Source organism: Antechinus flavipes, chromosome 2 (genome assembly GCF_016432865.1).
Source record: "Antechinus flavipes isolate AdamAnt ecotype Samford, QLD, Australia chromosome 2, AdamAnt_v2, whole genome shotgun sequence".
Classification (NCBI taxonomy): domain Eukaryota; kingdom Metazoa; phylum Chordata; class Mammalia; order Dasyuromorphia; family Dasyuridae; genus Antechinus; species Antechinus flavipes.
This window is the reverse complement of record NC_067399.1, coordinates 43497991-43515684: the sequence shown is the minus strand read 5'-3', so window position 1 is coordinate 43515684 and position 17694 is coordinate 43497991. Positions and strand designations below refer to the sequence as shown.

The window sequence follows — 17694 nt, the reverse complement described above, 5'->3', positions numbered from 1 at the left end:
CTTACTGTTGTGAGGGTGGAATAGGGGTAGGAAGAGAGAGAGGGATAGATGGGTCAATTTATTAAGCAGAGAGGGGGAAGGAATGAACATTTTCTTCCCCACCAGGAGTCTTGGTAAGCCTTGGAGACAGGAAAAAGAGGTTTGTTCAAAGGCAAGGTGGGGAAGATGGGTTGAAGAAATGGGGAAATCGCCTGCTGTAGGGAACATTTCTGCCCAGCCCCTCTTCAAAATGGAGTTATGAGATCTTTTCCAAACTCTGAGTCTTCTTGGACCTATGATGATTTGTGAATTGTGTCATTATAGTGTTGTGAGTGGTTTGCTAGAAACACAGGAGTGAGGGCATCCTAGGATCCCGTGGGTTCATCCACTGGACATTCCCTATTCTCTCCTTCCTTTAGGTCAGTCTTGGCAAGTAGCTACTCACCTTCTTCCTCATCATTGGTTTAAATGGACATGTAGAAACGAAAGTTGGTTTTTCCTCATTTACCCTTCTCTGAAGTAGAGGGGATGGCTTACAGAAAAGTGTACATAATCGGTTGGAAGAAGTGATAAGACTTTTGAGCCTGCTCCCAGACTTTCAAGCAAAAAGGAAAAACGCCCCATTCAGACACCTTGGCTTCCAGCCATTCATTCTGTCAATACCTGTTTCTCAAAGCTCTCCTCATTGTGAAATACACTGCTTAGTGATTCCCTTTTCATTTCCTGCCTCAAATCAATGTCGATCACAGTTTGCTACATCTTTTATCCAGGAAGGTTTCTTATAAGAAGTAGGGAAATAGTTTTCCAGCCCTTCCTGCTAATTGTCTTCTTCAGTTGTTAACTCTGAAGACTGCCTTTGTCAGTGGTTTCCCAAACAGCCCAGAATGTAGGGATCTGGGTGTGATAATGAACTTGGAAGCCTTAACTTTGTAATGATGGTGTCATGGAGAGGTCAGTGCTGGCCTGGCTTTGATCAAACACTTTGCAGATGCTCATCTGCTCTCCAGATGTGAAGAGGAGCAGCTGTAACAGCTGCAGCTGCTGTCGACGCTGTGACCCTGCTCCTGGAAGTTGGGACCTTTGGGAAACCTGCTTCTGTGGGAACCGTGGTTTCCCTTGTTGTCTAAAATGGCAAACATACCACTTGGCACTTTAGCTGTAAGAAATGGTGCTTTGTGAACTTAAAAATGCTGTTTTAGATGCACGTTCTCACAGCCTTTTTAGTCCCATGTTTAGCTGTTTGCTTCTTTCCTCCTCAGTATCCAAGCAATGATGTCTTTGGTCAGAAATCATCCGTGGCCTGAAAGCTCACTATTAGGAAGCACCAAGCAGAATGTTGGACATTTTAATGCTAAATAATATTTTATGGGTTTGAAGAAGAAACTGGGTGGTTTCTCTGTTGCAGAAACCTAGTACTGCCGTGGAATATCTTGCTGCCCACCTGTCTAAAATTCACGGGCTGGACTGGCACCCAGACAGCGAACATATCTTAGCCACCTCAAGCCAGGACAACTCTGTCAAGGTGAGTGGGAGGGTCTGGCAAGGGACCTCTATGTAAAGAAAAGCTGGGGTATGTAGACGTATTAGGCCTGATTACAGAAGGAAGAAGTACTTCTTGTTAGCCATACTATCAGTCTGTACCAATAAGTGGGGAATAGGGTATGCCTGGCAGCAGCATTGCAGGCTGTTCAGGAGGATGCCTGCTTTCCCAAGCTCCAGCTGGTCATGACCATCAGGATGGGAGGGGACATTATGGTGGACATCTGTTGTCTGCCTGTTTTTTTCAACTGCCCACTTAGAGCAGATGGCCTATGGAGAGAACCAGTGACTTAAAAGCATCCCTCTGTGCACCTTTGGCTTTCTTGGGATCTAGAACATTATGTAGTCCAAATGACTTCATTAAATCCCAAAGATGCTATGCTTGGATGTTTCTACTTCATGCCTGTATGGATATTTGCCACTTGAGATTAATTGTATTAACTTTTCAGTGTTGTGGAGAGAGGGTCACTGAACCACCTTGAACTAAATTAGAAGGCATTTCATGTAGAACATCTTTATAGATGATACTCGATTTTCTTTAGGCAAGCAGCCCATGTCTCTTTGGCAATATTTCACTTCTCAATTTATAGTTGCCATTATGGAGTTGTATTTGCCATTTTATCCAGAGAATACTAGGTTTTTGAAAAGGGTTTTTCTTAATCATAATGTTCTTTGTTTCCATTTTGATTCAATGTTTTTTGAAAATAAAAAATTCAAGTAATTAATTTTTTTGTCTAGAATGCCTTTTGTTCATGATCACAAATATTGATAGATCAGAGTACCCTCTTTGGTTAGTGTGGGTGGAGAATGCAAGTGAAATGATCAAAATATCTTGCTGTGTCCTTGGAGCATAAGTTTATAGTCAGATCAGTGTATATCGTGAATTGCCATCACTGGGGACCACTTAGAAAATTGTCTTGTGATATTTGTAAGATAACAACTATGAGAACCTATTTTCTTGTGATGAAAGTGGGCCATGTAATCTAAGAAGCATGAGTCTTGTGAACCGTGCTAAAGTGATACTCAGAAATATGTCTCACAAATACAAATAGCAGTAAGTTATAAGGAAGCATCTTTTTCAAAAAAATAGAACTAATTTAGTAAGTTTAATCTTTATGACATTTATTCCATAAATCTCCTCCTTTATTTGTCTAGTTCTGGGATTACCGCCAGCCTCGGAAATACCTCAATATTCTCCCTTGCCAGGTGCCTGTCTGGAAGGCCAGATACACTGTGAGTGAGATACTCTTAACCCCGCTCTAGAAAAAAAAAAATCATTCTGATATCCTAGTGTCAAGGAATCATTTGAGTCTTCCTAGATTTTTTTGTGTGGTGGACTGTTTACTCTTTCTGTTCTGTATTTGATTGGTCTCTGTTTTTTGTTTTATTTATGAGTATAGATGCGTATCAAGTAGTCAGAACTTGGGGAGACAAAAGCAAAAAGACACACCAACAGGATAAACAGAAAATAAGGGAAGGAACTAGAATTTAGGGAGATTGGAAAGGACTTCCTATGGAAGGTGGGATTTTAGATGGGATTTGAAGGAAGCCAGGGAATCCTTTAGTTGGAGATTAGGAGGGAGAACATTGTAGACAAGGGGCCAGCCAGAAAAAAATCCTTCAAATTGGGAGATGGAATATTTTGATCATGAAGTAATCAGAAGGCCAATGGTATGGGATCAAAGAACCCTTGAGAAGGAGGGAGGGGGAGGATATAGGGTATAAGTAAAATGACAAGTGGGGAGAGTAGGCTGGCTGTGAAAGGCTTTGAATAGTGGAGGATTTTGGTTTTTATCTTGGATTGAATTGGGGTATTGACCTGATCAGACTTGTTGGGATGAGGGATGGTGGTAGCAAATGCTTCTATCTCTGTCTCTATCTCTGCCTTTCTCTCTGTTCATCCTTGGATCGTTTGAAATCTCAAAAATCTTGATATAATCCTAAGATAAGCAGATGTTGCAATTGAGAAATGGAGAGAGGAAGATCTTAAGAGGATAACTTGCTGTAGCCATTTTGCCATGTCTCTTTGAGCTGATAAAAAGGGAGAGGCATGTGAGAGAATTTGATTCTCTTTTTAAATTACTGCAAAAGTTAGCCTTGGGAAAAATAAAACTGCCTTCATATACCTTGAAAGGAGCTCTGGGTTTGCATGGGATGTGGATGTGAATGTGGGCAATTGGTTGTTTTTGTACTTCAGAGTTTTAGGCATCGAATTAGAGAATGTCTTTAAGAACTGAAATACTTCTTTGAATTAAATATTTGATTTAACAAAAACAACCAACCAACCAGCCAACCAGACTGGGTATGTTATGAGGAGGATCACTCCATTCTTACGTAATGCCAGAAACTAACAGTGACCATGGTACTAATTAATATTAGTGCTAGCAACCAGCCCAGGAGCTGATATACAGAAGACATTTAATAGATTGTTGAATGCTCTTACAAGAAATATAAATCCAGATGACCCACTCGGTAGTTCAGAGGTAAGGACTTAGTCTGTGGTAAAAATTAAAATGTTTGCTTTTTGAATACTCTTATTCCTGTTGTGCTGTCTACTTCTAATGATGTATTTCTTATGTAAAGAATAAGTGAGATGGTCTATTAGAAGGTTCTTTGAGATAGCTGTGGCTGCTTTTTCTGCAGTGCTCTAGAAAAATTGACTTGCTTGGACTCATCTAAGAGAATATATACATAGCAGAAGAACTGCGCTGTGATTACATTTTCATGAGATAGCACTTGGAACCCTTTGCTAATTTGGGGGTGGAAGAAGAACTTTTTCCTAGAACCTTTTTACTGTGACTTCTTTCTTTTCTCCTTTGAGGATCTTGGGGCTGGGAGTGGAATGTTGAGAAAAGTTAGCTGCTCAAGTTGGGTCCTTTATCTTAATTCATTAGAGAGGAAAGGGTTGATGAACTAGGCCTATGTCTCCAATAAACATCCTTTGTTATTTTCTTCCTTTAAGCCTTTCAGCAATGGGTTAGTGACTGTGATGGTTCCTCAGCTTCGTAGAGAAAATAGCCTCCTTCTGTGGAATGTCTTTGACTTGAACACGCCAGTGCACACTTTTGTGGGCCATGATGACGTGGTGCTGGAGTTTCAGTGGAGGAAACAAAAAGAAGGTGAGTGAAGGGTGGGACAGAGACTGCCAGAACTTTTTCTTAGAAGCTCATTTGCCAGTGGCACCAGTCACTTAGGACCATGTATTAAAGCAGGGAGAAAGTAAAGTTGCAGACTTTAGAGGTTTTTGTTTCGGCTCGGCCCTGGAGCCAGATTTCATCAGTGTGAGGAGTTTTCCAATGAGGAAGCTTCCTCTACCGGTACAGATTGGCCATGTGGTCTTAGATTTCTGAGGACTTTGTGGTGACTCATTCAGCATTTCACAGCTGGTGCGTGCCAGAGGTGGGACCAGGGTACCAGACTCCAGAGTTCTCTCAGTCCCATTAAAACACCTCCTGAACAAGAGGATGACCTATTGAATGAACCAATGACTTGAGTAATGGAGGTAGGCCTGGTCTCGGGGAGAGAGTGTCTGTGGAACCTCCCCCTTTACATGGTAGTGAGGAAAAGGGGTTATGCTGCTTTTGACTGTGAGCCAAAATTCTTCCCATCTTTCCTCCTTGATTTTGGACGTGGGCCCAAGTAGACATTGCTCTAGGACTAACATGGAGTTGAAAGTCCTTCCATGAACATAGGGCTCTTCCCTTCTTACACTGAGGCTGTAGGTTGTCTTAAACGTGTGTCAGGCAGAAAACTTGGTTTTTAGTTCTTCCAGTAACTCAGTATATAAAACTAGACACTTTTTTTTTCTGTTATTCCATTGTTGTTTAGACTTTACCTAGTGCTATAGCTTCTAAACATTTGATTTAACTGCAGTGGTTTTTTGGTAGTTGTTCCCATTCAGTAGAAGTAAAACCGAGACACAAATAGATGATCTAGTTTTCCAAGAGTTTAAAAAACCAAGCATTACCAGAACTGGGGTTAGAGTAGTCAGTTTTTGGTTTTCATTTGCTTTGGAATCTTGTAAGCTTTTCCAGGGCATGTTTGTGATGACTTTAAGAAACCTTTCTGGGCACTTATAGTAGGCTGTCTCTGTTCTAAATGTTACTTCTCCTGCCAATATCCTCCCCTCCTTTGCCCTTTTCTGCAGCTTTATGCCCTGTACTGGTCCACACTTTTGTTTGTCACTGGCTAGGTCATCAGAAGTGGTGTGTCTCAGCAGAGACACCTGAGGGAGGGAGCCCCCACCACCATTCCCTGTACAACTCTTAGTTTTTACCTGTACTCTTGAACTGCCCTGAAATGGAAGTGATAAAACCACTAGACATTCCTAGGAAGAGTGACAGCTGCTTGCTGGAACTTGGTAAACTGTTGAGAGTCTCTTCACTCTAAGCTCCATGCTAATTTTCTTGCTCCCTGGCCTATCCAAACTATGTTCCTACTGCTAGGAACATGAAGCCCAGAGGAAACTAGTAGTGGCCACAGGCAGGACTTGGGATGCCCTTAGACTTGTCCATCAAATAGATAATGGGAATCCCCATCAAATGGCTTAGAAGGGGCTGGGTCCTCCAGGGTTGAATTAGAAATCCTGCAGTGAGAGCTTCTTGTGGTAATTCAAGTCACCTTGCTTATCTGGGCAGCCAACTAGTGAGCCCTTAATCTAGGAGTGATGAACGACCTTCCAGCCAGTGTGTTATGGGAACATCTTCCCACTCTGTTTCTCCTCAACCTCTTCTAGAGGACTTTTCCTTTAGTAACAGGAGTGACTTGGTCTCACTGCTGTCTGATGTCACAGATGGAGTTGCTCGCCATTATTCAGTGTCACTAAAATAATTTCCTGCTCATTCGGCATTTTGAGAGAGGATTTTGAACAGACTCATCGCCATTTTGGAATAATTGGTGAATTTGATTTAAACAAATCCAGTCTGTGAAAATCCAGACTTGTCAAATAGTCAGGAATGATTGGTAATTCACCTTATAGAAGGACTTACTAACTTTGATCTATAAGAGTCACCAGAAGATTCCTTATTAGGCTACTTAGAATATTCATTTTTAAAAATTGAGACAGCTTTTCAGGATGCACTAATCATACAAGGTCAAGTATTTCTGTAAAATAGAAAGTGCATTTATTTGGGTTTGTGATGTGGTTAAACTCTAGTGCCTTACTTCATGGAGCCTCTTTTATGGCCATAGAGAATTGTCCCAGTTTGTTGAAATTGATGCTGAATCCATAAGATGTTCCTGGTGATTTCTAGGGTCCAAGGATTACCAGCTGGTCACCTGGTCCCGGGACCAAACTCTGCGGATGTGGCGAGTCGATTCACAGCTGCAGAGGGTAGGTATTAAATGCTTTGAGTGGTGTTGAATGAATTATATATACTTTGTCCCAGAGCCTTTAAAAAAAAGATTCTAGAAGTTGTGTTTTTGCAGGTCAGAAGATGTTTCAAAGTTCCTGATTAAAAACTTGCTGTTTGATTGATTTGTAGTGTATGCATAGCAAGATCAGACCCAGGGGAATGTGCCCTTGGAAAGATCTAAAACTTTTAGTGTATGTAGAATATCGACCCCTCCGTTGTCTAAAGTGCTCCTGCCATTCATAGCTCTTTTGATAGTCGTTTATTTTCTTGCTCTGCTCTCATTCTGATTTGTGAGGGCAGTATGAGATATCCTAAAGGGACACCAAATGGCCTGGAGAAGGAAATCAGTTGCATCTGCAGAATTGCAGAGAGCCCTCAGAGCTAACATATGATCCGCTTCTAGGTACATTCTGAATATGAGGGAGTTAGTCACTTTGGCTGCAGACATTTTTAGGGAATACAAAAGCTTCTGCTCCTGAGAGTTTTTGAGGCTCTGTAGTTCATTTTCATGCTTCCCCAGCTTTTTGAGGCTTACATCCTCTCTTCCGAGCCCCAGGCTCCATCTTCTCAGCAAGTAGCACGCCACTTGGTGCATACATGGCTAGTGCTGTATAAATGTTTTTTCATCAAAGTATATTCCACATGCTTAAAACGTACTTGGAAGTTTGTATTCTCTTTCCCAACCAAATAAGCTTATGGAACCGTTAAGATTTTTTTTGGAGCTGCACGTCAAAGCTGCTCTTTCTATTCTAATTTAGCTGTCTTTCTTGTTCTGTCTTTAACAGGGAGAGTTGGAGTTGGGTATAATTGATCATGATATCAATTGATAACTGATACATCTGTTTTTCACAACCACCTACTTTCACATACTCTTACCCAAAGACAGATGGTTTCTCCTTTTCTGCTGTGTAGATATTATCATAAGCCTGATGCTCTTAGACTCTTGTTAAGGAAGTCTGCATGCCTCTTCTTGTTTCTTCTTGTTTCAGCTCTGTGCAAATGATATTCTGGATGGTGTTGATGAGTTCATTGAAAGTATTTCCCTTCTACCAGAACCAGAGAAGATCCTCCACACCCAAGATTCAGATCACCAGCCTAGCTCAGGCCATGGGGAAGAGGAAGGTAATCTGGCTGTCCCGTGATTTGGGTGATGTGATTCTCTCAGGGTGTGTAAGTGACACAGTGATAGTGCTAGATAACACCTTGGGGTTCTAGCATCATGGAATTAGAGGGAGGGAAAAGATCTTGAGAGTCAGGGAACTGAGAAGGGCTCTTTCTCTTCATTAAGAAATGGAGATTTTTTTTTTTTTTTGTGGGGGGGGAGGAAGGAGAGACAGCTCTTTCTGAAAAGACTTTGAAAATGCAAAGTCATCGGATTTAAATCTGAGAGGGATCTTAAATACCATCTCGTTTAAAACTCCTTCATTTACAGACTGCTGATAAGAAGAGGATTTGGTTTTTGTCTTTATTCTGTGTAATTGGGAAGTTTGATTTACTAACATTGCTTTCTACCGTTAAGAATTTTGTAAATTCTTCAGTTAGTTTCTGGAACTCAAGCTGATTTATTTTTGCCATTCCATGATCGTAGCTTGTTATAACCTGAAAGTACTTATTCATCATATTGTATTTACGCTATATGTGGAGGTAATAATACAAATTCAAAGGATTTCAATTTATTTTAGTAACAGTCACTATCACATTCTGCATAATGTCTAGGGCCACTCAGGGCCACTTTACTTTTCTTTGTCTTATGTCATCTCTTAACCTAGGCGCCCTGAACTTAATATTTATAAGAAGTCTAGGATATAATAAAGGCTAAGAGGCAGTAAAGGGTGTCCATGTGGACTAGGAGCAGTTTGCTCTAGCTCTTCTTTGAAATAGGGATTGCCTCCAGGAAGTGCAGTATCTATTATGACCTCTAATAAGACAGAGACATCACTATCACTGGTAGGGAAAGAGCTCTGAAAGAGCAGTGCCCAAGCATTAGCTTTTTTTCAGTTGTTTCTTGGGGGCACAATACAAATGGGTGACCTGGACTAATAATGCCCAGTTCTTGTTAACCTCAGAAAAGGCCCTTCCAGAAGACTGGGGTATTTTTAACTGTCTTAATTCTCAGCCGAATTTATGTACTTCTTTTCTTTCCTTTAGTCAGATGCTGGGAAGTTGATGACTTTGCTACATTTCCCAAAGTGATTTTTTAACAAAAATCCTTTTTTTTTTTTTTTTTAAATAACTTTTTATTATTATAATGAGAATCCATGCCAGGGTAATTTTTTACAGCATTATCCCTTGCACTCACTTCTGTTCCGATTTTTCCCCTCCCTCCCTCCACCCCCTCCCCCAGATGGCAAGCAATCCTTTACATGTTAAATAGGTTATAATATATTGTAGATACAATATTATGTGTGCAGAACCGAACAGTTTTCTTGTTGAACAGGGAGAATTGGATTCAGAAGGTATAAATAACCTGGGAAGAAAAAAATGCAAGCAGTTTATATTATTTCCCAGTATTCTTTCTTTGGGTGTAGCTGCTTCTGTCCATCATTGATCAATTGAAACTGAATTAGCTCTCTTTATTGAAGAGATCTACTTCTATCAGAATACATCCTCAAACAGTATCGTTGTTGAGGTATATAATGATCTCCTGGTTCTGCTCATTTAACTCAGTATCAATTCATGTAAGTCTCTCCAAGCCTCTCTGTATTCATCCTGCTGGTCATTTCTTACAGAACAATAATATTCCATAACGTTCATATACCACAATTTACTCAACCATTCTCCAATTGATGGGCATCCATTCATTTTCCAGCTTCTGGCCACTACAGACAGGGCTGCCACACACATTTTGGCACATACAGGTCCCTTTCCCTTCTTTAGTATCTCTTTAGGGTATAAGCCCAGTAGAAACACTGCTGGATCAAAGGGTATGCACAGCTTGATAACTTTTTGAGCATAGTTCCAAACTGCTCTCCAGAATGGCTGGATGTGTTCACAATTTCACAAACAATGTATCAGTGTCCCTGTTTTCCCACATCCCCTCCAACATTCCACATTATCTTTCCCTGTCACTCTAGCCAATCTGACAGGTGTGTAGTGGTATCTCAGAGTCGTCTTAATTTGCATTTCCGATTAATAATGATTTGGAGCATATTTTCATATGTCTATAAATAGTTTCAATTTCTTCGTCTGAGAATTGTCTGTTCATATCCTTTGACCATTTATCAATTGGAGAATGGCTTGATTTCTTATAAATTAGAGTCAATTCTCTATATATTTTGGAAATGAGGCCTTTATCAGAACCTTTGACTGTAAAAATGTTTTCCCATTTTATTGTTTCCCTTCTAATCTTGTCTGCATAACAAAAATCTTTTTCTTTCTACTGCAGCTTCAAAGGAAGACTCCTCTAGCAGTCTTCTGATGGGGAAGAAATCAGAACAGTTGGGGTTACCTCAGACTCTACAACAAGAATTCTCCCTGATCAACGTGCAGATCCGGAATGTTAATGTCGAGGTAGTAGCAGTTTAAGAAACTTTGACTCTCTCATGTGGGCAAGAACAGGAGGGAATATTCCAGGTGTGGGTTTCCAGAAAACTTGGGTTGGCCAGTTGCTTTAAAACGCCAGTGGTTTTCTTTTTTGTTTCCTACAATATCCACAGTTCATTTGGGATTAAATTAAGTAAAGGAGGGTCACCCCTTCTCAATTGTCAAGTGGAAAGCTAGGATACTTGAGTGCCTTGCATTTTTAGAGCCGAGAGTGCCTCTCAGAGATTATTTATCAGAGAGTCAGATCTTTCCATTTTACATATAGGGAAGCTGAAGCCCAGAAAAGTGAGATGCAATGTCAAACCCACTTGGCTAGTTAGTGATGGAGGAGTTCTTAGTTTTTTGGACAACTCCTCATGGGCCCACTCGATAGTAAGCATACTCTCATTGACAGGTTTATCAGGTGTAATCACTGATTATTTGAAAAGTGTTATTCTCTTCCGTTCCCCCCCCCCCCCATTTTATTTTTGGCGAGTGATATTAATGAATTTTTAAGGAATTGGAATTTTCCTCACACTAGGAGGGATCATTAACACGGGATATTCTTAGGATTGCAGGGAAATACATCAAAGATCATTTGGAGTTCATTGAACTCTCCTATCTAGCATGAAGTATTGTAGCCTAGTTCCAGTCTTCTTTTTCTCCTGCTGAGAAATAGTGCAGACATCTAGCATTGCTTGAGAATAAAGAGATCAGGGCAGCTAGGTGGTACAGTAGATAGAGCACCAGCCCTGTAGTCAGAAAGATTTGAGTTCAAATCTGGTCTCAGACACTTAATACTTCCTAGCTATGTGATCCTGGGCAAGTCATAACTCCAGTTGCCTCAATTAAAAAAAAAACCAAAAACAAATAAAGGGATTGGATTTCACTTTCCAAATGAGCTTTATGTCTAGAGGCAAATCACTTCTATACCTTTAATACCATCCTTTTATATCTTATTTTCTTCACTTGAAAATAAATATAATAGATCATGTTCTGTTTCAAGGAATTGGGGTGAAAAATTTTCAATGACATTAAAACTCCCGAAGCCTAACTGACAAAATGCTATTATAAATTTAAAATAACTCTCCTTTGGGGATGCTGGCTAAATCATTTAGTTTTCTTTGGTTCAGGGAGATCCTACATTTCAGTCTGACCCTGGAAGCTTGGGTCTGACTTCTGTTTTTAAACATTTTAGAGGCCCTTTGAGATCTGATTCAAAAGCATCTGATTTGTCTCTTACAGATGGATGCCGTTGATAGAAGCTGTACAGTGTCTGTTCACTGTAGTAACCATCGAGTCAAAATGCTGGTGAAGTTCCCAGCCCAGTACCCTAATAATGCTGCACCTTCTTTCCAGTTCATTAATCCTACAACTATTACATCCACCATGAAAGCAAAACTTCTGAAGGTGGGTATCTTTTGATAGAGTAGCTATTTGGGTTCCTGTCCACCAGTATGCAGGTTAAGAAATGAAGCCACCTAAAATCTTTAGGTTAAGAAGTGAATGTTTTCTGTTCTTTATCTCCCATATTGTTAACTAAATGAAACTCTTGAGTACACCAGAATTCAGTACTCTATCTCTTTCTACCCAGTCCCTCTGGCAATCTTACAGCAGAAGCAAATAATTGTCCATACTTACAGACTATTGTATGACGTTTATTTTCTGCATTTATTAATGGACTCCTCTGAGTCTTTTGCGTTTTCTAAAGGGTGAAATACTCACCCTATCACTATACTCACTCAGTAAATTTAAAAAAAAAATTTTTTTTCTTGGTGCTTGTGTGAGAGCGGTGGACCTCTTTTACCCATATGTGGAGACCTAGATATGAGCTATATTTGGAGCTTTTTCCAGTAGAGGTTCTGGATTAGGGCAATACCAAACAGAGAATGATCTTTTGGGACCACTCCAATCATCCCAGCCTGTGTGAGGTCCGGGCCCATGCCCCTCGGTCCCAGGTAACAAAGCCATGTCTAGAAGATGAACTCAAGGTCCAGTAAAGGATCTCAAACACAACATAGGTCTGTAGGAATTGTGTCAGAAGCACAAAAGCTCAGAGTGGGCTAGGAGGCTAGCGGGAAGGAGCCTAGGAAAAGAAGAATGGGAATGGGAGAGTTAGGTGGTATGGGGGAAAGGTGGGGAGTCAGGTATGCTCATGGACCACTTGAGATAGGGGAAATGATATTGGCAATGGAGAGATCTTAGAACTGTTCCTTCCTGATCGTTTCTGTTTTCCAAAGAGAATAAAGTTGGAGTAGAGAAGAGAGAACAAAATCAGAAAGAAGATGATAGCAAAAATAAGGAGTAAGACCTCATTGGTTGTCTGGGAGGAGTTCTAGTAATAGACTCAGATCAGTGACAACACAATACAGGGTCCTGGAAAAGGTGGTAGAGGGGAATGCTGAATTTCCCAGTGACCTGCCAGAGGAAGGGGAGGCGTGCCCTAGCCCTGGAGAAGGGAGAAGATGCCAGTTTTCTTTTAAAAAGCTAGGGAGTAGAGAAGTGATACATAAATAAGAGTACATCTTCCAGGCTAAGTGCTGGGCTGTATTTTGTAAGATGACATTCAGTTGAGATAAGTGTAAAATCTTATATTTGTTCAAAAATCAGTTTATAGGTAGAAGAAGGAGGCGTGACTAAGCCCATCGTAAATGGTCTGAGAGTTCTAGGGTGCTGTGAACTCAGCCAGACATTTTGGGGCCCCACACTTTAGAAAGGGCATGATTAGGCAGGGAGGTTCCCGAGGACAGCAGCTGGGAAGGGGAACAGGGTTGCGATCGCACTGTCTGAGAATGGGCTGAAGAAATTTGGGGTGTAGAGTCTGAAGAAGAGACCTCTTAATGGGGCCATGATCACTGCGCGAACATGGCTGAAAGGCACACATTAGTTTCACGTCAGCTCGAAGTGGTGTTAAAATAGTGATAATAGCTAAAATGTATATTTGTTATAACACTTACTATGTGCCAGGCACTTTACAAATATGGTCTCATTTGTGCCTCACAACAATCCTTGGAGATAGGCGTTGTTATTGTCCCCACAGCTGAGGAAACTGAGACCAACAGAGCTTAATTGACCTGCCTAGAGTCACTCAGCTGGTCAGTGTTTGGAGCTGGATTTGAGTTCAGGCCTCCTTGACTCCAGCCCCCGGGCTCTGTCCACTGTACCATCAGCTACTTCGAGATTTGGCCTTCTTGGTCCCAGGAGAGCAAAGCTGGCAGTAGCACCGTGGGGAAGTTGCCAGGAGGCATGTTGCAGCTCTGGCAACCAGAGGTAACCCAGAGGGGCCCAGGCCGTGTCGAGAAGTAGAGAGCTCCCGTCCCTGGAGGCCTTTAAGCCAATCTGGATGGCCTGTAGCCAGAAGGTCTTTGTTCTGAAAGGACCCAGCTGGACGATCCAAGGTCTCCTGCCCCTCTGACCTGTGGACGTGCTCTGACTTCTGGCCTCTCGGTGCTTTTCCAGATTCTGAAAGACACCTCTCTGCAAAAAGTGAAACGTAACCAGAGTTGTTTGGAGCCCTGTGTGCGCCAGCTGGTCTCTTGCCTGGAGTCCTTTGTGGTAAGCAGAGCGCCTCCCTGATGAGCTGCTGATATCAGCCCACTCGCCCAGCAGGGCACCCTCATTCATAGTCCTTAAAGGGGTTGTACAAAATACATTAACAGACAGGTCTGTATTTCAGAACCAAGAAGACAGCACATCTAGCAATCCCTATGCTCTCCCCAACGCCGTCACTCCACCCTTACCCACCTTTGCCCGGGTGACCAGCGCTTATGGATCCTACCAGGACGCCAACATCCCTTTCCCTCGGACCTCAGGAGCCAGGTTCTGTGGAGCAGGTTTGTTCCTTGATGGCTCGGTGGGTCCAAAGTCTTGGATTAGGAGCAGTCAGAGTGTGCATCTGCTTGACTGTACCACCTGACTCCTCCACTGAGATGGGTGTTTGATTATGAATTTTTTAATTGACTCTGATTCCATGGTCTTTAGAGAAAGCACCAAAGTTATTCATAGGAATTTAAAAGACTTAGAGAATGTGAGTGATATACTCATTCTGTGAGTTGTCACTTAAAAATCTAATTTGACTTCTAAGTTATTAATCAAGAATGGATTTTGGAGGTATGAAGCAAAAAACAGAGTATCATAACTGTGCTTCTTTATTATTTTTAGCTTGCTCTGTTTTCTGTAATTGTTTCTTAAAGCGTGCCAATTATAACACCTATGTTATAATTCCATTTGGCAAAAATAGTTCAGGAAAAAATTAGTGATTTGTAAGACACCCCCAGAATGCAGAGCTCAGAGTCCTGTGCTCTGGGAGAGGTGGTGGTTATTCAGAGTGACGGGACCTGGTGGATCTTAGGAAGGATGTGTTTAAGAACTGCGAACTGCAAGCTTGTAAAGAAATATGGTTGGGTATCAGAGGGCCTAAAGTATACAATAACCTAATAGCCAGAGGAACCCAAGGGACGAACACATGACAATTCTGTGCCATGTTTTGGACAGGTGTCCTCTAAGCAGGGCATCAGGAAGCTTTTCAAACTGACTCATTTTCTACCAACATCCTTCTCACGGTTCTCTCTCTTCTGAACTAGTGAAATTTTTTGTTTCACCATTACTCAAAATGAGAACTGAGGAAGTTTCCCGTTGTCTGTCAGCATTTAACCTGGCAGTTCCCAGTCTTGAATTGTGGACCCTCTTGATATAGCAATAGGAAATTCATCCAAACTCTTAACTTTTTTCTCCTGGCATGGCGAGGGTGTGGGGGATCGGTGCTTTACTTAAATTTTCCATGTTAGCCTACGTGATATCAGCTGATTTGTTTGTTGTCTCTTTTCTGCAGGTTACCTGGTGTATTTCACAAGACCCATGACAATGCATCGGGCAGTTTCTCCGACAGAACCTACTCCTAGGTGTGTTTGGAAAGCTGCACAAGAGGTCTGTGCTTATAAGACCAAAAGCAGGTGGACTGTTAATAGGAGCTACCAGGAATACACTACTAACTGGTGCAGGGAAATGAATAAATTTATTTGATGAGTTCAGTTTTTCCTCTTCAGAAAGGAGACAGTCACCATTGTTTCTTCTGACATAATACTGACCTTTCTTGTATTAGTTCACTGTCAAACACATAGGATCAGCTTAGTAAAAGCAATGTCTAAATCAGATCAAGTCTCAAATTAGGAGAATTTTTGCATTTTAGCAACTTGGGAATGATGCCAGGTACCCCTGAAATCATGTCCACAGGTCACTGAAGCAGCACACAATTTTTTGTTGACACTACTTAGAGTTGTGCGTTCTCTCTCTTCTCCCTCCCTGTCTATTTGTCTGTCTGACTCCCCCCTGCTCCCCATCCTCTTTTCTACCTCTCTCCATTGTTCCGACAATGCTTTATCTTCGATTACAGGTCTCTGTCAGCCTTGTCTGCCTATCATAGTGGTTTGATCACACCAATGAAAATCCGCACAGAAGCTCCTGGGAACCTACGCTTGTACAGTGGGAGCCCTACTCGTAGTGAGAAGGAGCAGGTCTCCATCAGCTCCTTCTACTATAAGGAACGGGTAAGTTTCAGAGCAGTGGACTTGGGCTTTTGTCCCTTTCCCTAGTTTTCCCTAGTTTTGGTTCCTCTCACCTGAGGCCACCACTTCTCACACAGATGGCTGATTTGGTCTCCTCTCATTTTTTAACAGCCTGTATATATTTTCCGTTGTGTTTTGGGAAAGCTCACTTCCTTTCTTCCCCATCTAACCTCACTCATTTCCATTCATTTTGTGAATTATCTTATTCCTTTATATAGAGTGGGTTAGTTTCAGGTTTTTCCCAATGCTCATCCACTATGTTGGGGATTGTAAAGGCTCCACAGAACTTGATGTTTCTAAGGTTTAGTCTTTGTATAGTCTTTTTTTTTTGTGCTAGGAAATGGAGAATGGTCAGAGAGGGGGCATTTATGTCATTAATCTTGATTGTTCTGTTGAGCAGTTTTCCCTGCTTGTTTTGTTCTTGTATGAAGGAGACTTCCCTGGGGTGGGGGCACCCCTTTTATCAGGAAACGATTATGATGGCAAGAGGGAGACCAAACTAGGAGTGGTCTCAGGTCAAGCTGAGCTAAAGCATTTGTGGTCCACGTGTCACTTAGGCCCAACTTTCCCTGCCCAACTTTTTGGGCTAAGAATATTGTAAGATTCAATTGGGACATAAACATCTTCTTGGTGATAAACAATAGGTTTAAAGCGATAGCTGTGAAAACTTAGAAATGCCAAATAGGTAACAGGTCTGTTTTTAAGCTAAGTTGTAATGGTTCCTGTGTTTTCAGGAAAGCCAAATCAACTTCCCATTTAAATGGGTCTCTTGGTACAACACTCACTTGAACTTGTGCCAGGGCTCTCAGATTCTTGAGAACACTCACGGACCCTTTCTGTGATTACTGTGAAAGGCCTGAAGTGGTTAGTAATTTCTGGACTCTTAGTCATGCTAGGGAGAGCTCAGCTTCCCTGGGAAGTGGGTGGGCACAAATGGGGCATCCTCCTGATTGCCCTTAACTGGGGCTTGGCCTAGAGTTGTCTTTTTCAGAATGAGATTTGAAGAGGCTCTAGCATGGACCAGAAGCTCAGCCATTGTATGGCTGTAATTACAGGCCTGAGATTTCATCAGGACAAGTAATTCCTGAGGAAGGAATTCTTCCCCAGTGCAGCTCAGCAGCCAACTTCCTGTTTAAAGTTGTCTGGACCCCTGACGTCAAGAGTCACACATTCATTCTTGTGTCAGAGATAGGACTTTAATCCATGTCTTTGTGACCTTGAAGCTAGGTTTTTAGCTATTGTACCATTATTTTTCTTACCTCTTAGGCAAATTTTATTCTCCGAAGGAATTGAATTGAAGTCTTCCTAGTTTTATTGTGAATTTTGAGCCAATTGTAGGACATGGTAACAAGAAGTTGAAAGGGTTATTCCCAAGGTCACAGAGCTAAAAAGTAGTAGCAGACCACTGAGGGGATGACCCCTTGATTAGGCAGGAGAGGGTTCAGGAAGGCCTTGGAGGCTTGGGGTTCTGTCTATTAGTCCCCCAGTCCCAGGACTCCATTTCCTAGTTATCTGTAGCATTTCCCTTGCTTCTTTTCATTCAGGCTTTGGTGAAGCTCAGATGAGATAATCAGGTGAAGTACTTCACCAGTCCTAAAGTAATCTCTCCATGTGAGCTGTTTTTATTGTGATTTTTCTTCCTTTTCATGCCCTGAGAGCTCTATTGAGTACTTTCTGTCTTACTGAATAAAATGATTTTTGTGAGGCTTGTAATACTGGATAGTTATAACCCTTAA

General features: G+C 41.6%; 1 protein-coding gene across 3 annotated transcripts in view; it reads left to right on the top strand.

Annotated features, from left to right (window-relative positions):
• Positions 1 to 17694, top strand: part of WDR59 (WD repeat domain 59) — a 69846-nt gene that overhangs the window by 35787 nt on the left and 16365 nt on the right. For all 3 annotated transcript variants that reach the window (XM_051974649.1, XM_051974648.1, XM_051974647.1), the window contains 11 exons: positions 1385 to 1501; positions 2674 to 2751; positions 4481 to 4637; positions 6771 to 6850; positions 7862 to 7994; positions 10258 to 10382; positions 11640 to 11804; positions 13854 to 13949; positions 14071 to 14227; positions 15226 to 15295; positions 15787 to 15940. In XM_051974649.1, coding sequence (XP_051830609.1) covers positions 1385 to 1501; positions 2674 to 2751; positions 4481 to 4637; positions 6771 to 6850; positions 7862 to 7994; positions 10258 to 10382; positions 11640 to 11804; positions 13854 to 13949; positions 14071 to 14227; positions 15226 to 15295; positions 15787 to 15940 — 1332 coding nt within the window. The remainder of the gene's footprint in view (positions 1 to 1384; positions 1502 to 2673; positions 2752 to 4480; positions 4638 to 6770; positions 6851 to 7861; positions 7995 to 10257; positions 10383 to 11639; positions 11805 to 13853; positions 13950 to 14070; positions 14228 to 15225; positions 15296 to 15786; positions 15941 to 17694) is intronic.